General features: G+C 43.9%; 1 protein-coding gene across 1 annotated transcript; it reads right to left on the reverse strand.

The window, feature by feature from the left end:
- Positions 1-2,682: 2,682 nt before the first annotated feature.
- Positions 2,683-10,424, reverse strand: LOC130357667 (chymotrypsin-like elastase family member 1). Its single transcript, XM_056560398.1, has 8 exons — positions 10,319-10,424; positions 9,276-9,373; positions 7,205-7,305; positions 6,491-6,616; positions 5,371-5,507; positions 4,218-4,363; positions 3,853-4,002; positions 2,683-2,791 (listed from the first exon to the last, which is right to left on the reverse strand). The coding sequence occupies exons 1-8, from the start codon at positions 10,356-10,358 to the stop codon at positions 2,783-2,785; spliced, it is 807 nt and encodes a 268-aa protein (XP_056416373.1). The 5' UTR covers positions 10,359-10,424; the 3' UTR covers positions 2,683-2,782.
- Between the last annotated feature and the right edge of the window lie 13,252 nt (positions 10,425-23,676).

A 23,676-nucleotide genomic window follows, 5' to 3' on the forward strand; every position in this document is an offset into this window, starting at 1 on the left:
GCTTTTTGTGGCAATTTTTCATTCAGATTTTTTCAGACGTTGAACCAGCAGGAAGGAGATAATGGGTACATATTAGTGGCGACTGATACAATAGTTTCTGTGGCACTCGATGCTGCACGCATTTCCGATTATGTAGACATACACCTAAGTGGAGCAGCAACTCCTGTCATCAGGATTTGGCTTTATGCATCTCCTGTTTACTGTCAGTAGATTCTTTAGGCCGGGTACTTTGCTTTGTGCAATGGATTACTTCTGAAGACTCAGTTGCTCTGTGCTATAAGACAGAACCCCCCCTTGTCCCTATAGCAGACATCTTTAGCATAATGTAAGTCTATGGTGCTGGGTCTCTCCGCTAGGGATGACTGCTATGGTGAAGCAGGTGGAAGATCTGTGTCATAGTGCAGAGTGATATACAGCTGACAGCGGTGGGGAACAGTGAGAAAAGCACAGTGCTGCACAATAGTCTTTTGTATAAAAAAAAAAAAAGCACTAGAATAGAAAATAATTTAAAAATTAAATCAGCTTTTTTTCTCTCTTGTGTCCCTGATTATTTTTTTAATTTAATTTCCACTTGAGTTTTCTTATATTCTTGAACATTACTCTCAAACAGTGGGAACTTTTACAAAGTGCATACAAATAATGAATCAAAGAGATTTTCTACCAATTTAACCTCTGTGAAGTGAAAGATCACAGGGAAAAATGTTGCCAAGAACAGGGCAGAAAATGTAATAAATGATTTGCATTGTAAAAAAGTAGAATGCTACACCAATATTTCAGAAAAATAAAGGACATCTTAGGCATGTTTGGTGTTCAACATTAATAAAATACCATTGATCCAATAGAAGCACCTGTTACAATTCCTGATGTACTGACCATAAATTTGCCAGAGCTCTTTCCAGAGCTGTGTTTGTTGAAATGCCGACTGAATGTCACATAGGAATGAGATATTTACAGCCCTGAACTGACTCACACCCTCTGTCCTTTTCTTTTGGAGTGCCCAACTCCTTTATCGGGTGGCCCCAACCATGGTGTTGGTCCCTATGCTACTAAGGGGCAGGGTGTAACAAAGTCAAACAAACAAACAAACACAGTATAGAAGTCAGGGAACAGCACAAACAATTGTATAACCAAAGCTTATACAAACGTATAATCAGAGTCAAACAAGCCAAGACTGGAAAGGAGAGAGCATTCTAGTACAGATTAAGTAAGTAATAAAGGAGTCAGAGAGGGAGCTGAGAAAATAAATAGATACACAGGATATAGAAAAAAACAGAGCCAGGGACAAGGAAGATTCTTTTATTTCAGGCAAGTATCTGAAAGCAGAGTGATCTGCCTGGTAGATGGTAAATGGGGTGTACATGGTGTTCATTGTGCCATGATGCAACCAGACACAAGTTTTGCAAAATGGTAGAACTGTTTTTTATTTGATGAAACATGGCAGAAGAAAATCTTTACATGCTTTGTTGGAAACAGTCTCTTGTTCAGAGTAAGGTGATTATACATGTGAGTAGGTACCCCTTACTAGGTGTAGTGAATAGAGTGCTTGTAGAGAAATTCACTCCCCTAGGCTTTAGAATGAAAATAGTCCTGAGATACTTTACTAAGGGGACGTTCACTGGTTGGCTCCCAGTTGGTGAAATGTTGTGTAGAAAAGTATAACTCACAAAGGTTAAGCTTCAGGGATGCAGGTCTGTAGGAAGATATAAAATTAAAGCCATAAGTACTGGTCATGGCCAAAGGCCTTTGCAGGTACCAGGTAAATAAAAAAGGCTCTTGTAATGCTTATCCTCACCAACATGAAAATAATTCCTTCACTGAGGAGTACTACAGAGAAGTAGATATCCCCGCAATAGAACCTGAAGTTCACCATGAGCAGTTACTTTGCAGAAGTCCGTGAATTCACTCTGAACCAGATAGTTTTGAATGATAGTGTATATTCCCCTTTGATATGGAGGCCACATGAGGAAGCTGGTCCACTAAGGTGTAAAGGGCTCACATAAAGTTTGGAGCCTTGTTAGGGAGAAGAGAGGCATGTGACTGCAAATGGTCTTAGCCAGATCCCCCCCCTCCAACTAAGAAGGAGGGAGGACTGGGGAGGCTCCTCCCATACTCTCTAGAGATGTTCAGATGTTAAGTCATAGGGATTTGTCTCACATCCATCTTACAGAAAAGTATAGTAATAAGACTTAATTAGGTTTTCACTTTTTCGTTCCAAATTACTAACCTTTTATTATCTTTTGTGATTGATCCAATTCATCTTTGTTTTCTATATTGCCAATTTGCCCAACATGTTATAACTTGTGTAATAGCACTCTCATAGAACAGTATTATGTAGCTATTGTCACAACTATGTGTATGCAGAATGCATAAAGGTTTATTTCTAAAGTACTGTCTTTTTACTGAGCAGCAAACTAATAGTCTTCACAGTTATATCCTTCTTATTGATGTATAAGGGCTGAAGACAACAAAACCAGTGAACACCAATGAATGGGGCAACATACTACATATGACCTGGGCCTAAAGCCAAAAAATAAAGATAACAGGGACTGGTATCAGGAAGCTTTTAGCCCGATGCCAACAATATAATGATCTTATTGAAGCAATTCTTCAATACCAAGTGTCGATGTAGAATCTGATGTATCAAATATATAGAAAAAAGGCTGACACATTTACTGGAGGTGAGTTCTTTATTAGAAAGTTATTAGTAAGTTAAAACAATGCATATAGGTTGTGTTTTGTATCTGTTATCAGGTTTCCCGCTAGAGAAAGAGGAGTGATCCATTTAGATGTTCTGCAAAAGAAAAAAACATACAATGTAATACAACACAAACAATGAAATCCATTTATTTGTAAATAATTATAATCGATAAAAATCTTTGTCAACGATTTTTGTTATAAACTAGTTTGTTGGTTGATGAGTTGGTCTGTCAGTCTGCATTATAATTGTGGCGGCAGTGATAACAACGGTGAGGAGAGATCACTGCTGTGGTAAACCCTACCAATACTGTGCAGATCTTATGGATTAATGCAGTAAAAATGTGTAATTGTTCATACAAGCCCTGTAGGGGAACTAAAAAGTTTGATACATTTTTTTTTTTTTTATACTATAAATAAACCCCTCCCATAATAAAAATTAAAATGACCTCCCTTTTTCCATTTTCCAAATAAAAAAACATAATATTTGGTATCACCACATGTGGAATAGTTTGAACTATTAAACTATAACAATATTGTGTTACACGTGTGTGAACTCGTATATACCCCGATAAACTCTTTCTGGCCGCCACAGAAGCCACTGTGATTCATTGATTTAAGGCGGCCGCTTTAAATCATGTAACCGCAGTGGCTTCTGCAGAGCCAGAGTCCCGCTGCTGCCCGATTCCTATGTCCCTGGCTTTATATTTACCTGTCGGCACGCTCCTGTAGGCTCCGGCGGCGGCGCATGCAGGGTGCTGCCGGGGTCTGCATGGAGCGCCCCGACAGGTAAATATGAAAGCTGGGGATGGGGAGGGATATATGAATCGGGTGGCGGCGGGATTCTGGCCCTGCAAAAGCCACTGCAGTTACATGATTTAAAGCGGCCGCTTTAAATCATTGAACCGCAGCGGCTTCTGCGGAGCAAGAAAGAGTTTATCAGTGTATAACATGCAGATAGACTTTAAGCTTAAAATTTCAGCTTAAAAAATGCATGTTATATGCCAATAAATACAGTATGTTCTTTTTGAATGCATTACTGAAGGCTGCACTGCACCTGGTTTTATTGGATGTGCAGCATAACAACTCATCACAGTACCTGATACATAGGCCGGTATTTGGGGGTATAATAATCAATTATATATATACGTCACTTACGCTGCTGATCCAGGAGGTGTAAGAAGAGACTTTGGTAAACACGGATGGTTTCTGGTAGTAGTTGCATCCCAGAGAAGATCCAAAGCTGACAATACCATGGACCTGATACACACCATTGACTGCGCAGTTCAGAGGTCCACCAGAATCTCCCTAATGTGCAGTGAGGAAATAAAAGTATGAGCCTCAGTAGATATTAATATTAATTTGTATAGTTTTGTAGAATAAATATTTTGAATGTAGCCTACATAAATACTCAAAAAGTTGTTCTACAATAATGGATGTTGGTAAAGAAAACTATTACACATGTTTTCTCTAAAGGATTACACATGTTTTCCATAAAGGATATAAAGAAAGAAAATACTTACATTGCAGGAAGACTTGACTCCATCTCCACCAGCGCAGATCATGGTGGTCTTGACAGTGCTGCCCCACCAGGAGCTGAGAGAGCAGGTTGCGTGGGCAACTACAGGCAGAGGGGCTTGCTGGAGAACAGTGGCAAGAGATCCACCGGCTGTGCAGAAATAATAGTCTCTTATTATAATACTTGGTATGACTAAGGCTTTATAGTACAAGCCGAAACACGCCACTTTTTACCGTGTTCCTGTATGTCTATCCTGGCGTATCAATAAAGAATTGTTCCTGAGACAAGCGCTGGACATTACCTTTCTTTCTAAGTTTCTGTACAAAGTCCTCATCAGGTCTATGCACCTATAACGGGGTGAGCTGTTACTTATTTTGCTCTATTCTCTTTTTTAGGCTTATTTAGGCTACACAATGTTACCTTGCAACAGTTATCAAACTATAATTCGAATAAGCATACACCAGTAAAGGGATTCTCCACTTTTACTATATTTTAATTACAAGGTTCTCCTCATAATAACAGCTATATTCTGGGGGCAACTCTGCAGCTCCACCTCAGATGAAATTCTGAAATCAGGTGCTTCATGTAATCCATAGATATGCTAGGCCCATTGTGAGAGACTCTTTGTAGCTGTAGTTCTCTCTGGCTAGTAGTTCTTAAAAGGGAAACTATCACTAACTCCTAAATTCCAAGAAAGCTATTTAAAAATAGTTTTTTTTATATTTTAGTTTTCTTAAAGTAGACAGTGTTTTTAACTTCTTGCAGTGCTATGCTGACAGGTATAATACACTGCAGTACAAAAATGGCAATGCATTACACAGATTGGCTTTTTGCAGTGGTCAGAGATTTTGCAACTTTTTTTTTTAATTGTCACAACTTTTTGTGCAACCTCACACCAGCCCAGACCACACTTAGAAACCCGTTTACAGCTAAACTACCTATTTAAGAAGAACATGCATCTCTTTGATAACTGAGAGGAAAGAACATGTGATGTATGCCCTGGCATACAGGGGTAAAAAAAAACATTAGATAAAATCTCCACATGTTGTGACATCTCATTGTATTCAGTTCCATTTTTTAATGCTCTTAAGGCAAAGATTAATTTCTTAACATAGATTCAAGCCCCATGTATTAAAAATCTTATGTAAAGAACTTACTGCTGAGTCTTCCCCATCCAGTAACAACACAGTTGTAGTTATTGGCCAGGGTAGCTCCACTTGCTGGCAGTGTAGCCAGTTTCACGGAAGTGTTCAGGGTAGCACTGGAGGCCAGCCACAGGATAGCAATATCATATCTGTGTAGAAAAAAGATACAAATGTATTCCTGTACATTATGAAGCATTTTAATCATAGAAAAGTAATGGTTATGATAAATGAGTACATGATCCCTGTTATATTCACATTACTAGATGTAAAATGACATCTCCTGTGAAGGGTTATGTTTATTTGTTGCAGATATTAATGTGACTTAAAGAGCACTGCAGTCTTAGACACTGATGTGTCTGATTGCAGGGGGTCTGACCGCTGGGACCCCCACGATCTCCCGTATGGTCAACGACACGCCTTCTTCACACAGCTCTATCGTAACATGGATACAAGCCCCATGTATAAAACATTTTATGTAAAGAACTTACTTCTGGTTCTTCCCCATCCAGTTACCAAACAGTTGTAGTTGTGGGCCAGGGTAGCTCCACTTGCTGGCAGTGTAGCCAGTTTCACAGAAGTGTTCAGGGTAGCACTGGCGGCCAGCCACAGGACAGCAATATCATATCTGAGTTCAACAACATGCTCTCTCCATACAGCTCTATGGGAGAGATACATGGAGGGGTCTTTCCGGCCAACACACCTCCTGCACAGGAGAGATGCAGCAGAGCCAGGGCCCTGTACAGGAGATCGCGCAAAGTCCCAGCGTTTGGACCCCCCCCCCCCCCCCGCGATCAGACACTTTTCCCCTATCCTGTGGATAGGGGATTAGTGTCTAGGGCTGCAGATCTCCTTTAAGAAATTATTTTCAAATTACTGCAAAAATATGTGGCTGATAGAGGCCACTATATAAATAATGAAAAATAATAACAATAATAGTAAGTATAGTAACTGTAATATATTACTCATATTCCTCTATAGTAGGAAGATTCCAAAGAGCTGAACATTTAAGATTTATAAAATGTTCAATCCATTTTTGTAATTTTATTTAATTTTATTATGTCACCTATGTGTTATGTATTCATTTGCTTCCATTTAGTTATTAAAACTTGGGGCATGTTTATCAATTCCTTACCCAGCAGCAACGTTGTTGGTGTTCCAGCTAGCGTGTTTTCTGATGGAAGAGACAGAAATGTACTGTTCGGTGCCTTCATTAGTACTAAGATTGTGGTCACCAAGGGCCACACGGAAGGAAACGGTTCTGTTAGGGAGGACATGAAGGAAAGTTGTTGTTTAGTGAGTTCAAGTTTGGTCATTTTTCAAAGCAGCATGAACCACTTACAAGCTTTTGTGGACTAACAGACTGCATGGAGCAGAATTAACAAATTCTAGAGATGTAAAATTAAATGGGCACTGTCACTTAGAAAAACTTTTCTGGGGACATGTCAAAAGTTTTGATTTTGGTTGGGATCTCAGTTATGAGACCCCCACCTATCAGGATAGCCAGGTAGCAATCTTTGTCTCAATGCTCCATCATAAGTCTATGGAGCAGCCTTTGAAAAATATAACATTGCATGCTATGGGTACTACATTTCTGAAGATAAAATGTTGATCCAAGGATTTACACTGACACTTATATGGATTCAGAAAAGATTTTTTCCCCCTAATATGTTGTGAATGGTTTCATAAGGGTTCTTGCCTTGTTTCTCATCAACACAGCAGGATTATAGTTTGGACTTGATGCATCTGTGTTATTGTCGAACATAACTTTGTAAATCTTTATTAAAAATTAGTTTTATTAGATTACCAAAATTACTTCAATATATAGTAAGAAATAGCGCACAATTACCTGTCCACACAATGAGCAGCAGTCAACACACGGTTAGCGCGGATGAGGGAGGCTCCACAAGTGTGGTACCAGCTGCTGCCAGACAGATACTGGAGAGATACCTGAAAGGAGCCAATATTACAATTAAAAAAAATTACACTATATCTTAAAGGGGTATTTGGGATCAACATTTTTTTTAGAAAGGACCCTAGGTGCTGAAAAATAAAAATAAAAATAATAAATAATAAAAATAATAAAATAATAAAAATTTACACTACAGTGACCCCCCGACTTATGATGGCCCCAACATATGATCATTTCAACATGTGATGGCCTCTCAGAGCCCATCGTATGTTGAAGGCAGCATCGACATACGATGCTGCTGTATGTCGGGGCCATCGCACAAACAGCTATCTGACAGCGCTGACAACTTCAGCATGTGACAGATAGTTGTTTAATGTGCCCCGTGTGCCCCGTTCTGCCTCCTGTTACTCACATGCTGTCCTGCTAACTCACGCAGGCTTCCACTGTGAGCTCCGTGTAAGCCCCCCCCCCCCAGTGCAGCCATAGCCAATAGCCTGGAGCATCTTGCTGCAGGCATCCAATGAGCTGCTGGCTGCCCTCCCCTTCCTTTCCTATAGAGCTGTAGTCGGCAGGATCATAATGGAGGACATTCTGTCCCCCCTGAAGGTATTTAAAGAACTGTATAGTACTGTATGCGATGTCACACATCACATACAATACATATACACACTATACACCCCATACATCAATGTTTCTCTATCAGTGTGCCTCCAGCTGTTGCAAAACTATAACTCCCAGCATGCCCAGACAGTCAATGGCTGTACATGCATGCTGGGAGTTGTAGTTGTGCAACAGCTGGAGGCACCCTGGTTTGTTAAACACTCCCCATACACTCCACATACAATGGTCATCCCAGAACCAATTAGCAGTTTCCCATAGAGATATGTATTCAACATACAATGGTTCCGAGGCCCCAGAACCAATTACCATTTTTACATAGACATATGTACTCGACATATGATGGTTTCAACATGTGATGGTTTTCCTGGAACCAATTAATATCATATGTTGAGGGACCACTGTATATCTTAAAGGGGTATTTGGGATCAACATTTTTTTTTTGAAAGGACCCCAGGTGCTGAAAAATAAAAATAAATAATAAAAATAATAAAGAAATAAAAATAAAGCACACTCATCTACCTTAATCCCATGTCCCAATTGCCCTATTGGCTCCCAATCCCTGATTCTCTCTGCTTCTTCTTGATTCTGATGACTTGCGGATACCACATGTAAAATACATGCTCAGCCAATCACTATGGCCAAATGATTGGCTGAGTGGGTGGTTCTTGCAGGGTGAACATGTTATCAGAAACAGGAAGAAGGGAATTATTTTGCACGTGTCCAAAGAGGTCAGTAATATTCACCTTCCTCCGTCACACTGTATTTTGTCCATATGTAAGACAACTTCCTGCAGCAGGAGCCTCCCCTCTTTTCTCTGTCTCAAAAGGTCACTTAGAGCCCTCCCATCTCCAGAGCAGTTCACCACTCAAAAATGGAAGATAATATATAACTCTTTACTGATACTATGCTTGTATTGCCTTGTGGGTTATATGAATAAATATCTCACAACTAAAGGCATCCAGCCTTAAAATAAAACGAGAAACCACTGTTGGTGGTGTTAACTCATGTGTAAAGTGTTTCCTGGATAAAGTAAAGGGATGGTGTACATACATTAAGAGCTACTAGCTTACTGCTGATAGTATTTGTGTTGTTTTTTGCATGTTTGTATTTTTAATAAAAACATTTTTTTGAGGAAGTCTAATAAAAATTTATATTTTTAAAGTATTTTCTCAGCATACTACTATTATTCTAAATGATTCAACAACTAGATAAAAGAGAGATCATCCGTATTTGTAAACTACAGCAGGTAAATGACACAAATGATCCTCAATAAGATGGGATATTATTGCTATTGTAAATCTACTCCCAGTAGCAAATACAGATGACTATTAAGTATATTTTCATGAACAGAATATCACATTTTTAATAAATAAGGATGAATGCTGACCTGCCAGGGCCAGGCGTTCTTTGCTGCATTAGATCCTCCTACCACACGTCCATTTTCATTGTCTTCCAAATAGCGGATGTCATCATCATGACATTGTCCTATGTGTAGAATAATACAGAAATAAAAAAAATGTAGAAACTAGAAAACATTTTGCAGATTTTCTTCTAAAGAAAAACAAGGTGTGTTGTATGTTTCTATAGGTGTTTGGACTGTCAGTAACTATATAGAACATGTTATATTATAGCATATAAGTCTATAAGATCAATCAAAATACACTATACAACACTGTTATACAACACTTCTCACAATCTAGTGCAGAGCTACATAAATAAATATTTTCTAACCATATTTTATCAGTACTACTACTTTTTCATAACTACTACTTTTTCTTCTTAGGCTGGGTTCACACCGTGTGTTTGCAATACAGTTACCGTCTCAGGTTTTTGATAAAAAACGGATTCCTCATAACCTGACTAAACTGTATCAAAACGTGTGTACAAATTTGAATCCGTATACGGTTTGAAAAATGATGTCCGGTTTCATCTGTTTTTTAAGAAAAAAGAGTATACGTTTTATAACTATTCATTCCATTATGAATAAAGTTTCACTTGTTGATTGAAATTCCAAGAAAAAACTGTACAAAGTCAAAAACCGTATGGTGAAAACTGGATGGAACCGTATGCATATACGGTTCTGTACGGTTCCCATTGACTCCCATGTTAAAAAAAAAAAATGTATACGTTTCGATACGGTTTTACACCCGGACCAAAAACCTGCCATGGCTACAATTTTGGGCACGGGAAAAAAAAAACTGACAAAACCGTTCAGGATGCAAAATGGACACAACCTGATGCATCTTTTGGCATACGGTTTTCAATGGAGAGTCAATGCATACGGTTTTCAATACGGTTCCGTACGGTTTTCACATTGAAAATGTATACGGGAACTGTATTGCAAAAATGTGGTGTGAACCCAGCCTTAGGTAGCACTAATGTTCTTTCTTTCAGAACAAGCACAATACTGCAAAGAATGCAAGAACTTACCGCAGATTGCAAGAGCAGCAAGTAAGAGAAGCCTGAGCATCGTGAGACAATTCACTGAGAATTCTCCTGTGCAAACCTCTTGGTGATGTCTCCTTATATACAATTTAAGAAGTGCCAGCAAACAGTGGGAATATCTGCAGGTGTTGCAGTTAAAAGTGAGGATAAATATAAATCAAGGGCAAATAACTTGACTAAATATGTTGCTATTTAACCCCTTAGGGTCTATTCACACATACAGTATTCTGTGCAGATTTGACACGCAGATTTGATGCGCAGGATTTTCTGCTGCAGATTTCAATGTAAACTGAACACAGCTTGAAATCCTGCGCATCAAATCTGCGCAGAATACTGTACATGTGAATATTGACTTAAAGGGGTACTTCGGTGAAAACCTTTTTTCTTTTAAATCAACTGGTGGCAGAAAGTTAAACATATTTGTAAATTACTTCTATTAAAAAATCTTAATCCTTCCAGTACTTATTAGCTACTGAATGCTACAGAGGAAATTCCTTTCTTTTTGGAACACTGATGACATCACGAGCACAGTGCTCTCTGCTGACATCTCTGTCCATTTTAGCAACCATGATGCAGAGCAGATGAATGCTAAGGGCAGCATGGTGGCTCAGCGGTTAGCACTGCTGCCTTGCAGTGCTGAGGACTTGGGATCAAATCCCACTAAGGACAACAATAAATCAAGCGTTATTATTATTATAATGACATCAGTAGAGAGAACTGTGCTCGTGATGTCATCAGAGAGCGTTCCAAAAAGAAAAGAATTTCCTCTGTAGTATTCAGCAGCTATTAAGTACAGGAAGGATTAAGATTTTTTAATAGAAGTAATTTACAAATATGTTTAACTTTCTGCCACCAGTTGATTTAAAAGAAAAAAGGTTTTCACCGGAGTACCCCTTTAAGGATGCAGCTAATCTTCACCTTAAGGCGGAGCCCTTTTTTTTTTTTGCAAATTTGACCACTGTCACTTTATATATTAATAAATTTGGGATGCTTTTACCTTTCATTCTTATTCTGAGATGGCTTTTTTCGAGACATATTCTACTTTCAGCAAGTGACATTTGGAAGGTTTAACCTTGAGTCCATGTCGGATAAGGGCTTGGAAAACTTCTTTCAGGTGATCCAGGTGTTCTTGATATGTTCGAGAATAGACATCTAAATACAACAGAACACTCTGGAAGTTAAGATGCCCCAAGCATCACTCCATTAAGCGTTGGAAAGTAGCTGGTGCATTGCACAGTCTAAACGGCATACTTTTGAACTCAAAGAGACCCATAAGGGTCACAAATGTGGTCTTCTCTCTATCTTCCTCTGCCATTGTAACCTGCCAGTAGCCACTTGTCAGATCCAGTGTGGAAAAGTAGGTGGCAGATCCCAACGCAGTCAAGGATTCTTCGATGCGAGGGAGAGGATAAGCATCCTTATGAGTTATGTTGTTCAATTTCCGGTAATCTACGCAAAAGCGGATAGTTCCATCTTTTTTCTTCACCAGGTCCAAAGGTGCAGCCCACGGACTCTGGCTTTCCTGGATGACATTGGCCTCTTTCATCTCCACGAGCATTTTCTTTATGGTCTGATACATCCCAGGAGCAACAGGGCGATGTCTCTCTTTAATGGATGGATTGTCTCCGGTGAGAATCCTATGTTTGATCATGGTGGTCCTGCCGAAGTCTGTGGGGAACTTGCTGAAAGCTTCTTGATGTTTCTTCCACTCCTTCCACTTGTTCCTTGGGGGTATCTTCGCCTCCTATCTGTAGTTGGCCCCACCAAGGTTCCGCAGCATTCTGGTCAGGTCCTCGTTGGACCACCTGTGACTTCGAGACTACATCTCGGACGTCTAGATGGTGTAGAGTAGCCACTGGGGTATACTTGGGTAGTTGGACCGCAACTTGAGAGAGATTAATAAGTCTCACTGGAACCTTCCCATTATGTACGGTTACCAGTCTTCTAGCAGCTCGCACCAAGGGATGATCTTCCAGTAGAAGGGGTTCCAAGAGCACTTGGTAATCTTAATTTTTCACCCTGGGTCGGGCACAGCACCAAATAACTGTCTCTGTCTTTGGCTGTAGACTAACGGCTCGGATATCTTGAATCCTTACTCGAATCCTTTCTCCTTGATGATTCATGAACTTCTGTTCTGCTTGGAGGATTTTGAGGTGGTGTTGGGCAGCTCGCCGGCCTGGGGGTGACAGATGAGGGAGAGATGCATGCAGTGCACATACAATATCATCAAAACAGTGCCTCATAATATTCATGCCTAAAATTAAATCAGCTGCTCCCTCATCCCTAACATTTGTGATAATCACACCCTGTCTTCCTAACACATGTTTTCCCACCTGCACCGTGGGCTCCCAGTAACCATGCCTGGGTACTGGTTTCCGTTACCTGCAATTACTCTGAACTCCGCTTCCTGAGGGTCACACAACCTTTCTGGGCCCCAGTACTTATAGAAAAACCCCTGCGGAATAGTGGATACCTGAGACCCCGTATCTATCAGAGCTTGTAACCTGATACCCTCAATCATCACCTGTACATAAGGACAAGAAGCTACATACATAGACAGTACCTTATTGTCGCTGGTTGATTTTGGACCTTCAACCTCTGCTCCTGGTGTGCGGCCCTCGACCCCAGGGGACGCCTGTTTAAAGCCCAGCATTGGCTCTTCCAGTGTCCATTCTTGTTACAATAGCTACAGACAGGTCTCTGACTTCCAGGTGGTCTCACAGGAGGGATACCAGAGGGAGCAACAGGGCGAGGGTCAGCCTTCTTAGGTGGTGGTGTTGCAGATCTAGAAGGATTTGGCCGTACAGCCATTTCCTTAAAGGCCTTGGCTAACTGTTCAATGTTCTGTTTAATGTCTTGTAAGTCAGCTGTCCAAGGACTAGAAGAAGGTGTTGGCGGGGTAGATTGAGAAGGGACCGGCGGCTGGGGCGCGGGCCTCGGAGATTCAGTAGCGGGGACATTAGTCTCTTCTGTCTGAGGTCCCGACTCTATTACTTTAACTGCAAGTGTTTTAAAAGCTGGGAAAGCCATGTCGGGATTTTCCACGGCCAGCATCCTAAATTGGGCATTGTCCCATTTGTTCAGCGCCCCTTCTATAAAACGGTCCATCAGTACTCGATTGCCCTGATCGGGCAACTTCTGTACCGCCTCTAATGCGCTCTGCAAAGCTACTGCATATGCTCGGAGAGTCTCACCTGGCTTCTGGCGCCATTCATAGAGTCAGAGGCGTACCTCCGAGGGAGAATGAGATTCAAACACTTGAGAAAGTCCTTCAAAAACCTGTCCCACTGTAGCTTTATCAGCCGCTGGCCAGGTGCAAAGTTCTTCCAAGGCAGGTCCCTGGAGCTGTCCCAGAAGCAGCTGTACCTGTTGATGAGGGGGAAGGGCATGGAATCCAAAGAGGCTGTAGAATTTTTCTTTAAAGTCTCCTAATGTAAATGGGTCACCATTGTAGGTGGGAAGCACAGGATTCCCCAAGAAGACAGGTGCAGCAACAGGGGCTCCCAACACATAGGGAGAGACTGAAGGTGGACTTGCTGGGTCCTGCCCCGCCTGTGTTGGGGGTCTGGCTGGAATCACCGGCAGAGCACGTCCTTGTGAGATCGAAGGTGTCTGGCTTGGGGTGGAAACCCGTTGGTGGGGCCACTGGAGCATCACCCCCTTGCTGTTCAGATGGGGACTGTGGGGCTGCAGGTTCTGACATCTCTGTATTTGGTATGCTGGCCCTTTAAATAGATCTTGAATTCCTAGGTCCCAAAGAAATACGCAGTTGTTCTCTAATCTGGAACTTGAGAGCGTAGATTTCAAATTTGAAAGCGGTGACCTGAAACTCAACAGCCTTTAACTGAAATTTGAGTGCGTTGATCGGTAGCTGAAGTGACTGTATGTAGGACTTCAATTCGGTAATCTGATATCTTAGAGTCCCGTAGTGTTCCGGTTCCTCACAGCTTCCAGCCTGTCGTCGCACTCTGCGCCTTTTCCCGCGCTGAACTGTTTCTCTTTGTTGGTTTCTGGTACTGGACTCCAACAAAATGGCCACTGCGGCACCGAGAGCTTCGGGGCGTGGGGCCTCTGGATCATGTGCGCCGGGATGTCCCGCGCTAACTTGTAGCTCCGTTGTACTGTTCGCCTCCCCCCTTACTTTACATGCGCACTTCCTCCACACAGCCCCGTGTGCGCAACCCCTTACTCACTCCGGAGTATGAGTCACAGTACATAAATAAAGTTTGTTTTCTGGGGGGGAGTACACTTTCACTAATGGCGACTGTATTAGGCGCACACCCATATCCTGTTCGTGCAACGCCAAAAAGGCTTTGTGGTAGCCCTTGGAGGGTGTATAGTAGTGGGGATGTTGTATCGGTATATGAGGGGTTAATGTTAACCCTATAGTTCGTGACGCCAGGCTGGGGCTAGTATGCTGAGGTAATTCTCTGGCCTATCGCCGCCCTTCCGAGTAACGATAGGTGCATGAAATGACTGAAGGTCCACAACGTACTTGAACTTGGATAACTTTACTCAAATGCTTGCAGTACATCCAATGAACGGTAACAGTCTCAGGCATACAGTCTCTGTACAGTTCAATCACTAACAGTTGTTGCGGCCCTTGACTTCTTATGAAAGTCTCTGAATTAGGGAATATTTGCAGATCCGTCCGGATTTAGGGGATAGATAAGGTCCGGTGATCTTGCAGAGTGTTTAGGGATTGGTACACTCACAATTTAGAAGAAAACAACCGTCGCTGCAAGGCTAAGGCCTAGACTCACTGATGACAGCAGTGCAGATCCTTCTCAGTCAACAGCCAGGAATCAAGGAGAGATGCTTACTCCTTGGCTGCGCAGGAACAAGAGAGCGATTAATGGCCGCCGTCCCCTTATAAGGACGGATTGGATTGGTCCAATCAACTGTCACTCACCGTTATAAGGAGTGATGGGAGATAAAAGTCACGAGGGCCTCCAAAGGTCCTCAAGCACAAAACCATAGAGTTCACTCGGTCACATGACCCGCAGGTCCTGTTCCGCTATATCCACAGGTAATTAACTATTTATATACACTTATACCATCTTATATATATATATATATATATATATATACAAAATCCTAAAGAACTATTAGATACTAATATCTCAATGAGAGGTGACTAGGGGTGAGCTAGTGAAGAACCCCTACGTCCTAGGGACTCTGGCTATGGGGACCCACACACACAAAGGGACTGCATAGGATGCGGTACCGGGACCCCACACAATGGCATCAGGAATCCTGGATCCAATTACCTGAAGCTCACCAGGGGAATTAGAGATATATTTAATAATTTGGGGGAGAACAGAGATAGAAAGAAAGAGAATAACCTATTCATTTAAAAAACAAAACATAAGAATACAAAAGAAATGGTCTTTGAAAATCTAATTATTATTCCTTCTGTTTATAACTAGAGATGAGCGAATCGAATCTGACGAACCCGAATTCGTTACGAATTTCAGGAAAAATTTGATTCTGATCGAATACGAACTTCGCCACGATTCGATCGCACGAATCGCTTTATTAAACTCCATTTTCCTGCGTTCTAGGCTGTTTTAGATCTAATATGGTGGCTCCACATGTCAGTACATGGGGCAAGGCACCATGGGTGGGCGGGAAGCTGGCGCGGGAATCAAGGTATGCGGGCTCACCCTGAATCACATGTCAGATGCAGCCTATCAGTGTTCACTGACCCCTGTGATGTCACAGCCCTATATAATCGGCGGCCATCTTCCCTCTGGTCATTTCTTCTATGCACGAGATAGGGAAAGGAAGTGACTGCACGTCTGTGTGCTGATCACATACAACGGCGTTATACAGCATATATGCAGCGGTGACATCAGCATTAGGGAAAGACACAGGGCACAGTGTTTCTGCTGTTCTGACCGAGAACGATTCTAGCAAAACCTCGTATTCTTGTTACTCCATATAGCAGGCATAGAGGAGCTGCATAGCAGTCACCTGCGTCATAGATCTCCCAGCTGTTTTACCTGTATGCTCCATACAGGTAAAACAGCTGGGAGATCTATGACGCAGGTGCTCCATCTTATCTCCTCTTTTTTCAGCCCAATTGAGTTTTTTTCTGTTGCTCCACAAATCTGATTCTCACAATTGTGTGACAGAGTTCAATTTAGGGTTTAATCCCTGTAAAAAAAAAATTCTGTGGTGCTGCCCAGTTGGGTCCTGCTGCTGTTCAGAAATAAGCCATATTAGTGTGGACTTTAGTGCCTTTTTACCATTCTTCACCTGTTAATCTGTCTCTGTGCTAAATTCAGTGTTAGGCTGGGTCCACACTACGTTTTGTCCCATACGGGAGCGCATACGGCAGGGGGGAGCTAAAAGCTTGCGCTCCCGTATGTTACCGTATGCGCTCCCGTATGTCATTCATTTCAATGAGCCGACCGGAGTGAAACGTTCGGTCCGGTCGGCTCATTTTTGCGCCGTATGCGCTTTTACAACCGGACCTAAAACCGTGGTTGACCACAGTTTTAGGTCCGGTTGTAAAAGCGCATACGGCGCAAAAATGAGCCGACCGGACCGAACGTTTCACTCCGGTCGGCTCATTGAAATGAATGACATACGGGAGCGCATATGGTAACATACGGGAGCGCGAGCTTTTAGCTCCCCCCTGCCGTATGCGCTCCCGTATGGGACAAAACGTAGTGTGGACCCAGCCTTATACCACACGTTATACACCTGCCGGTGTATTAAAGAAAAAAAAAGTTTTTCGTGTGTAGAAATATGCTTAACAGTGGCCTTATCATTGCAAAGGGCCTACATACAACCAAATAGCGTACCATATACTACCTTTTTTTCTGTCTTGGTGCTAAATTCAGTGTTATACCACACGTTATACACCTGCTGGTGTATGAAAGAAAAAAAAAGTTTTTTCTGCATATAAATACGCTTAACAGTGGCCTTATCATTGCAAAGGGCCTACATACAAGCAGATAGTGTACTATGTACTACCTTTTTTTCTGTCTCTGTGCTAAATTCAGTGCTATACAACACATTATACACCTGCTGGTGTATGAAACAAAAATTTTTTTTTTTCTGCGCATAAATACGCTTAACAGTGCGCTCATCATTGCAAAGGGCATACATAGAACCAAGTAGTGTACTATTTAGTACCTGTATTTCTGTCTCTGTGCTAAATTCAGTGCTATTCAACACATTAGTATACACCGGCTGGTGTATACAACAAAAAAAAGAGTTTTTTCTGCGTATAAATACGCTTAACAGTACGCTCATCATTGCAAAGGGCATACATACAACAAAGGAGTGTACTATTTACTACCTGTTATTCTGTCTCTGTGCTAAATTCAGTGCTATTCCACACATTAGTATACACCTGCTGGTGTATTAAACAAAAAAAAGTGTTTTTTTCTGGGTATAAATACGCTTAACAGTACGCTCATCATTGCAAAGGGCATACATACAACAAAGTAGTGTACTATTTACTACCTGTATTTCTGTCTCTGTGCTAAATTCAGTGCTATTCCACACATTAGTATACACCGGTTGGTGTATACAACAAAAAAAAAGAGTTTTTTCTGCGTATAAATACGCTTAACAGTACGCTCATCATTGCAAAGGGCATACATAGAACCAAGTAGTGTACTATTTACTACCTGTTATTCTGTCTCTGTGCTAAATTCAGTGCTATTCCACACATTAGTATACACCTGCTGGTGTATTAAACAAAAAAAAGCATTTTTTTCTGCGTATAAATACGCATACCAGTGCGCTCATCATTGCAAAGGGCATACATACAACAAAGGAGTGTACTATTTTGTAACTGTTATTCTGTCTAGGGCCTACATACTGTGAAAGGACAGCCGTAAGTAATCGCCTGCTGCTGTTCTAGACAAATACCGTTAAAAGAGTAGTGTGGCGTATTGTAATACCCTCATAAACGCACTAAGTATGTCAGGCAGGGAAGTGCCAGGACGTGCACAGAGAAGGGGCAGGGGCCTACATACGTCAGGCAGAGTTGGCAGCAGGCTTGGGGCGAGTGGCAGCAGGAGTCGTAGCAATAGGCCTGAGCTCCCGTTAACACCCAGCGGTCGTGTCGTCGACCCATCTCTCCTCGTCAATTGGTTTGCACACTCATCCCCATCATCACAAGCAACATGTGACAACCCCAGTCAAGAGTCGGTGGGTTCCTCAGACACAACCCTCAGTTGGCATGGCCCGGGAGCAGTCCCCGTAATCCCATTGCCTTTGTCCTATGCTGTTCCCTCTCCAAAAGAAGTATCTCATGCTTTGGGTTCAGCTCCACTATTTAGGGAGGACGATGTAATAGAGGACAGCCAGCAGCTAATGGGCAGCCAAGAATGTGAGGAGACATGCGTCGCTTGCAAGGCAGCCAAGTAGTGATGCGGAGAGTGACGTGGGAGGCGGTGTTACAATTGTTCAGGGTCCTGAAGCAGACACTGTTGTGGAACCTGAGGAGGACATCAGTGACGTGCACACATCTTTTGATGATGATGAAGCCGATCACAATTGGGAGCCGGGTGCAGAAGCCGGGGCTTCATCATCATCAGGAGAAGAGATTTGCTCTTTGTCTATGAGGCAGCAAGGAGGTAGCACGGTTGGCAATCAGCGTGGTGGTGGCAGTAGTGGAAATTCAGGAGCCAAACGTGCCAGGGGGAGACCACCTGCTTCGCGGCAAGCTACCATTCTGGGAGGTAGTGGAACAGTGGTTCCTGGAGACGGCGCCAATAGCAGTCAAATAGTGCGGACTGCGGGTGGGAAAATCAGCTACTCTGCGGTGTGGTTGTTCTTCATAAAGAATCTGGAGGACCTTAGCGTAGCCACATGCAAAATCTGTCGGCAGAAAGTGAAGCGTGGCCAGGGTCCCAATCTCGGCACCACGGCCCTGCGTCAACACATGATTCACTACCATAAAGCAGCCTGGGATAACCGTGGCTCCGATGTAGTGGTCCAGCCTGCCGCATCACCCAGTGGCCATTCGCTCCCTCCGTCATCCAGCCAAGGCTCCACCACCTAAGCCGCAGGGAGCATTGTGTCAAACCCTCCTTCTGGCGCTCCTGCTTCTTCCGCTTTTAGTCAGCCATTCCGCCAACAATCGATAGGCGAAGCCATGTCCAAGAGACAACAGTATGCGCCCACTCATCCAACGGCGCAGAAGTTGAATGTGCTCCTGTCCAAGTTGCTGGTGTTGCAGTCCCTCCCTTTCCAACTGGTGGACTCTGCAGCTTTCAGGGAATTGATGGCTTGTGCCGAGCCCAGGTGTAGAGTCCCAAGCCATCATTTCTTTGCAAAGAAGGCAGTACCAGCCCTGCATAAGTTTGTACAAGAGAAGGTGGGCCAGTCCTTGAGCCTGTCGGTGTGTTCAAAAGTGCACGGCAGTGCCGACGTGTGGAGCTGTAACTACGGTCAGGGACAATACATGTCTTTTACGGCCCACTGGGTAAATGTTGTTCCTGCACAGCCACAACAGCAACTTGGACAGGTCACACTGCTTCCTCCTCCATGCTCTCGTTCCCAGGCAGTTGGTCCTTTTACAGTGTGCGTCTCCTCCTCCTCCCCCGTGTCCTCGGCCTCCCCTGCACGTCCAAATCTCGGTGGCCCTTCATCGTACCATGTGTGTAGAGCACAGCGATGTCAAGCCGTCCTTCACATGGTTTGCCTTGGCGAACGGAGTCACACAGGGGAGGAACTGCTAAAGTTCATTCGTGAAGAAATCCGAGTATGGCTTACTCCACGAAATCTGGAAATGGGAACCATGGTGACCGACAATGGGAAGAACATTGTGGCCGCGCTGCGACAAGGAAGTTTGAACCATTCGCCCTGCATGGCACACGTGTTGAATCTGGTTGTTAAGAAGTTCATCAAGTCTTCAGCCCATTTGCAAGACATCCTGACAATGGCAAGGAAACTGTGCATGCACTTCAGCCACTCGTATACCGCCAAGCAGACTTTGCTTGAGCTGCAGCATCAGAACGTTATCCCACAACATAGTCTCATTTGTGACGTTGCCACATGTTGGAATTCCACCCTCCATATGTTGGACAGACTATGCGAACAAAGAAAAGCCATCACCGATTTTTTGATGATCCAAGCAGATAGGAGTACTCCCCTGTGTAACTTCAATGTGAACGAGTGGCAGCTCATACGTGACACCTGCCGTTTGCTTAGGCCCTTTGAGGAAGCCACATTTTTTTGTTAATCGCTCAAATTACTCCATGAACGACGTAATTCCACTCCTACATTTACTCCAAAAAATGATTGAAAACATGGCTGGTCACGGCAATGGAGACGTTGCGCCTACCTACATAAGAAGGCTACATGTGTCCTGTGGGGGATGAACTGGAGGAGGAGGAGGATGATGAGGGGCAGAGCGGAGCACAGTTTACGGTGGATGAGATGGCCGGTGTTTCTAGTCATTGGACAGGAGAGGAGGAGCAGGAGCAGCCAGAGGAGCTGGAGGGTTATTACGAGGGAGGCGAGACAGAGGACCCAGACACACCGTGGCAGTATGCAGTGGAGATGGAGGCAGGTAGTCCCAGCGAGTCACTGTCACAAATGGCATGATGCATGCTGAGTTGCTTGCGTAGTGACCCCCGAATTGTCAAAATTCGTTCGCACTGACTTTTGGATCTCCACCTTATTAGACCCTTGCTACCGGCCCAGAATGAGGGTCCTTTTTTACACCCACTGAGAGGGAGGACAAACTGACCTACTACAGAGAGCTTCTACGTAGTCGGTTGGCCGATGCCTATCGGCCACATGGTCCATCCACTCGCAGGTCTGACTCGGGGGGCCCTCTGCACTCACCTTCCACTACCACGGCTGCTGAGGAGGGGAGGGGTGGCAGGAGCAGTACCGGCTCAATCTGCAGCAGCCTGAGTCTACAGTCGCTGATGAGTAGCTTCCTTCAGCCGCATAGTGAAGCTACTCATCAGCAGCAGGTGGACATGGAGCAGGACCTGAACCAGCAGGTGATGGCTTACCTCGACATGACTGTGCCAACAACCGTTGAAGATCCGCTGGACTTCTGGGCAGCCAAACTCGATTTATGGCCGCAACTAGCGGAGTTTGCCCTGGAAAATCTGTCCTGCCCGGCCAGTAGTGTGCCATCAGAGCGGGTGTTTAGTGCGGCCGGGACCATAGTAACCCCAAGGCAAACTCGTCTGTCCACTAAAAATGTGGAAAGACTGACGTTTGACAAGATGAATCAGGGATAGATCAGCCAGGATTTCCAGCCAACAATGACAGGTGGGTCTGAGTAGATTGACCATGCTCCTACAACAACATTTTTTCTATTATGGTTGGTTATGAAACCCTCTGGGGCAGACCTGGGCATTGTACGGCCCGCTTGCCACATACGGCCCTTTGATTGGCTCTGACCGGCCCGCACTGACTGGGGGAAAACTATGCTGCCTAATCTGGGGGACAACTATGCTTCTAATCTGGGGGACAACTATGCTCCTAATCTGGGGGACATCTATGCTGCCTAATCTGGGGGACAACTATGCTCCTAATCTGGGGGACATCTATGCTGCCTAATCTGGGGGCAAGTATGCTCCTAATCTGGGGGACATCTATGCTGCCTAATCTGGGGGACAACTATGCTCCTAATCTGGGGGACAACTATGCTTCTAATCTGGGGGACATCTATGCTGCCTAATCTGGGGGACAAGTATGCTCCTAATCTGGGGGACAACTATGCTCCTAATCTGGGGGCATCTATGCTGCCTAATCTGGGGGACAACTATGCTCCTAATCTGGGGGACATCTATGCTGCCTAATCTGGGGGACATCTATGCTGCCTAATCTGGGGGACATCTATGCTGCCTAATCTGGGGGACAACTATGCTCCTAATCTTGGGGACATCTATGCTGCCTAATCTGGGGGACAATTATGCTCCTAATCTGGGGGACATCTATGCTGCTTAATCTGGGGGACATCTATGCTGCCTAATCTGGGGGACATCTATGCTGCCAAATCTGGGGGACAACTATGTTCCTAATCTGGCGGACATCTATGCTGCCTAATCTGGGGGACATCTATGCTGCCTAATCTGGGGGACATGCTGCCTAATCTGGGGGACAACTATGCTGCCTAATTTGGGGGACAGCTATGCTGCCTAATCTGGGGGACAATTATGCTCCTAATCTGGGGGACATCTATGCTGCCTAATCTGGGGGACATCTATGCTGCCTAATCTGGGGGACATCTATGCTGCCTAATCTGGGGGACAACTATGCTCCTAATCTGGGGGACAACTATGCTTCTAATCTGGGGGACATCTATGCTGCCTAATCTGGGGGACAAGTATGCTCCTTATCTGGGGGACAACTATGCTCCTAATCTGGGGGACATCTATGCTGCCTAATCTGGGGGACAACTATGCTCCTAATCTGGGGGACATCTATGCTGCCTAATCTGGGGGACATCTATGCTGCCTAATCTGGGGGACATCTATGCTGCCTAATCTGGGGGACAACTATGCTCCTAATCTTGGGGACATCTATGCTGCCTAATCTGGGGGACAATTATGCTCCTAATCTGGGGGACATCTATGCTGCTTAATCTGGGGGACATCTATGCTGCCTAATCTGGGGGACATCTATACTGCCAAATCTGGGGGACAACTATGTTCCTAATCTGGCGGACATCTATGCTGCCTAATCTGGGGGACATCTATGCTGCCTAATCTGGGGGACATCTATGCTGCCTAATCTGGGGGATAACTATGCTCCTAATCTGGGGGACATCTATGCTGCCTAATCTGGGGGACAATTATGCTCCTAATCTGGGGGACATCTATGCTGCCTAATCTGGGGGACATCTATGCTGCCTAATCTGGGGGACAACTATGCTGCCTAATTTGGGGGACATCTATGCTGCCTAATCTGGGGGACAATTATGCTCCTAATCTGGGGGACATCTATGCTGCCTAATCTGGGGGACATCTATGCTGCCTAATCTGGGGGACATCTATGCTGCCTAATCTGGGGGACATCTATACTGCCAAATCTGGGGGACAACTATGTTCCTAATCTGGGGGACATCTATGCTGCCTAATCTGGGGGACATCTATGCTGCCTAATCTGGGGGACATCTATGCTGCATAATCTGGGGGACAACTATGCTCCTAATCTGGGGGACATCTATACTGCCTAATCTGGGGGACAACTATGCTCCTAATCTGGGGGACATCTATGCTGCCTAATCTGGGGGATAATTATGCTCCTAATATGGGGGAAACTGATGCTTCTGGCCTTGGGCCTATAATTTTTTGAAGTTTAGCAGTAGCTAAATACATGCTTGACGCAAATGTAAACATTGATCTTTA

Source organism: Hyla sarda, chromosome 2 (assembly GCF_029499605.1).
Source record: "Hyla sarda isolate aHylSar1 chromosome 2, aHylSar1.hap1, whole genome shotgun sequence".
Taxonomy (NCBI): Eukaryota; Metazoa; Chordata; class Amphibia; order Anura; family Hylidae; genus Hyla; species Hyla sarda.

Bases quoted from the DNA above. Each gene is read 5' to 3' on its own strand.
- LOC130357667 (XM_056560398.1), bottom strand. From the start codon at position 10,358: ATGCTCAGGCTTCTCTTACTTGCTGCTCTTGCAATCTGCG. The intron at 6,617-7,204 runs GTAATTGTGCGC...CCTCCCTAACAG, and splicing joins GCTGCTCATTGTGTGGACAG to AACCGTTTCCTTCCGTGTGG. The intron at 4,364-5,370 runs GTAAGTTCTTTA...ATTTCTGCACAG, and splicing joins TGGATGGGGAAGACTCAGCA to CCGGTGGATCTCTTGCCACT.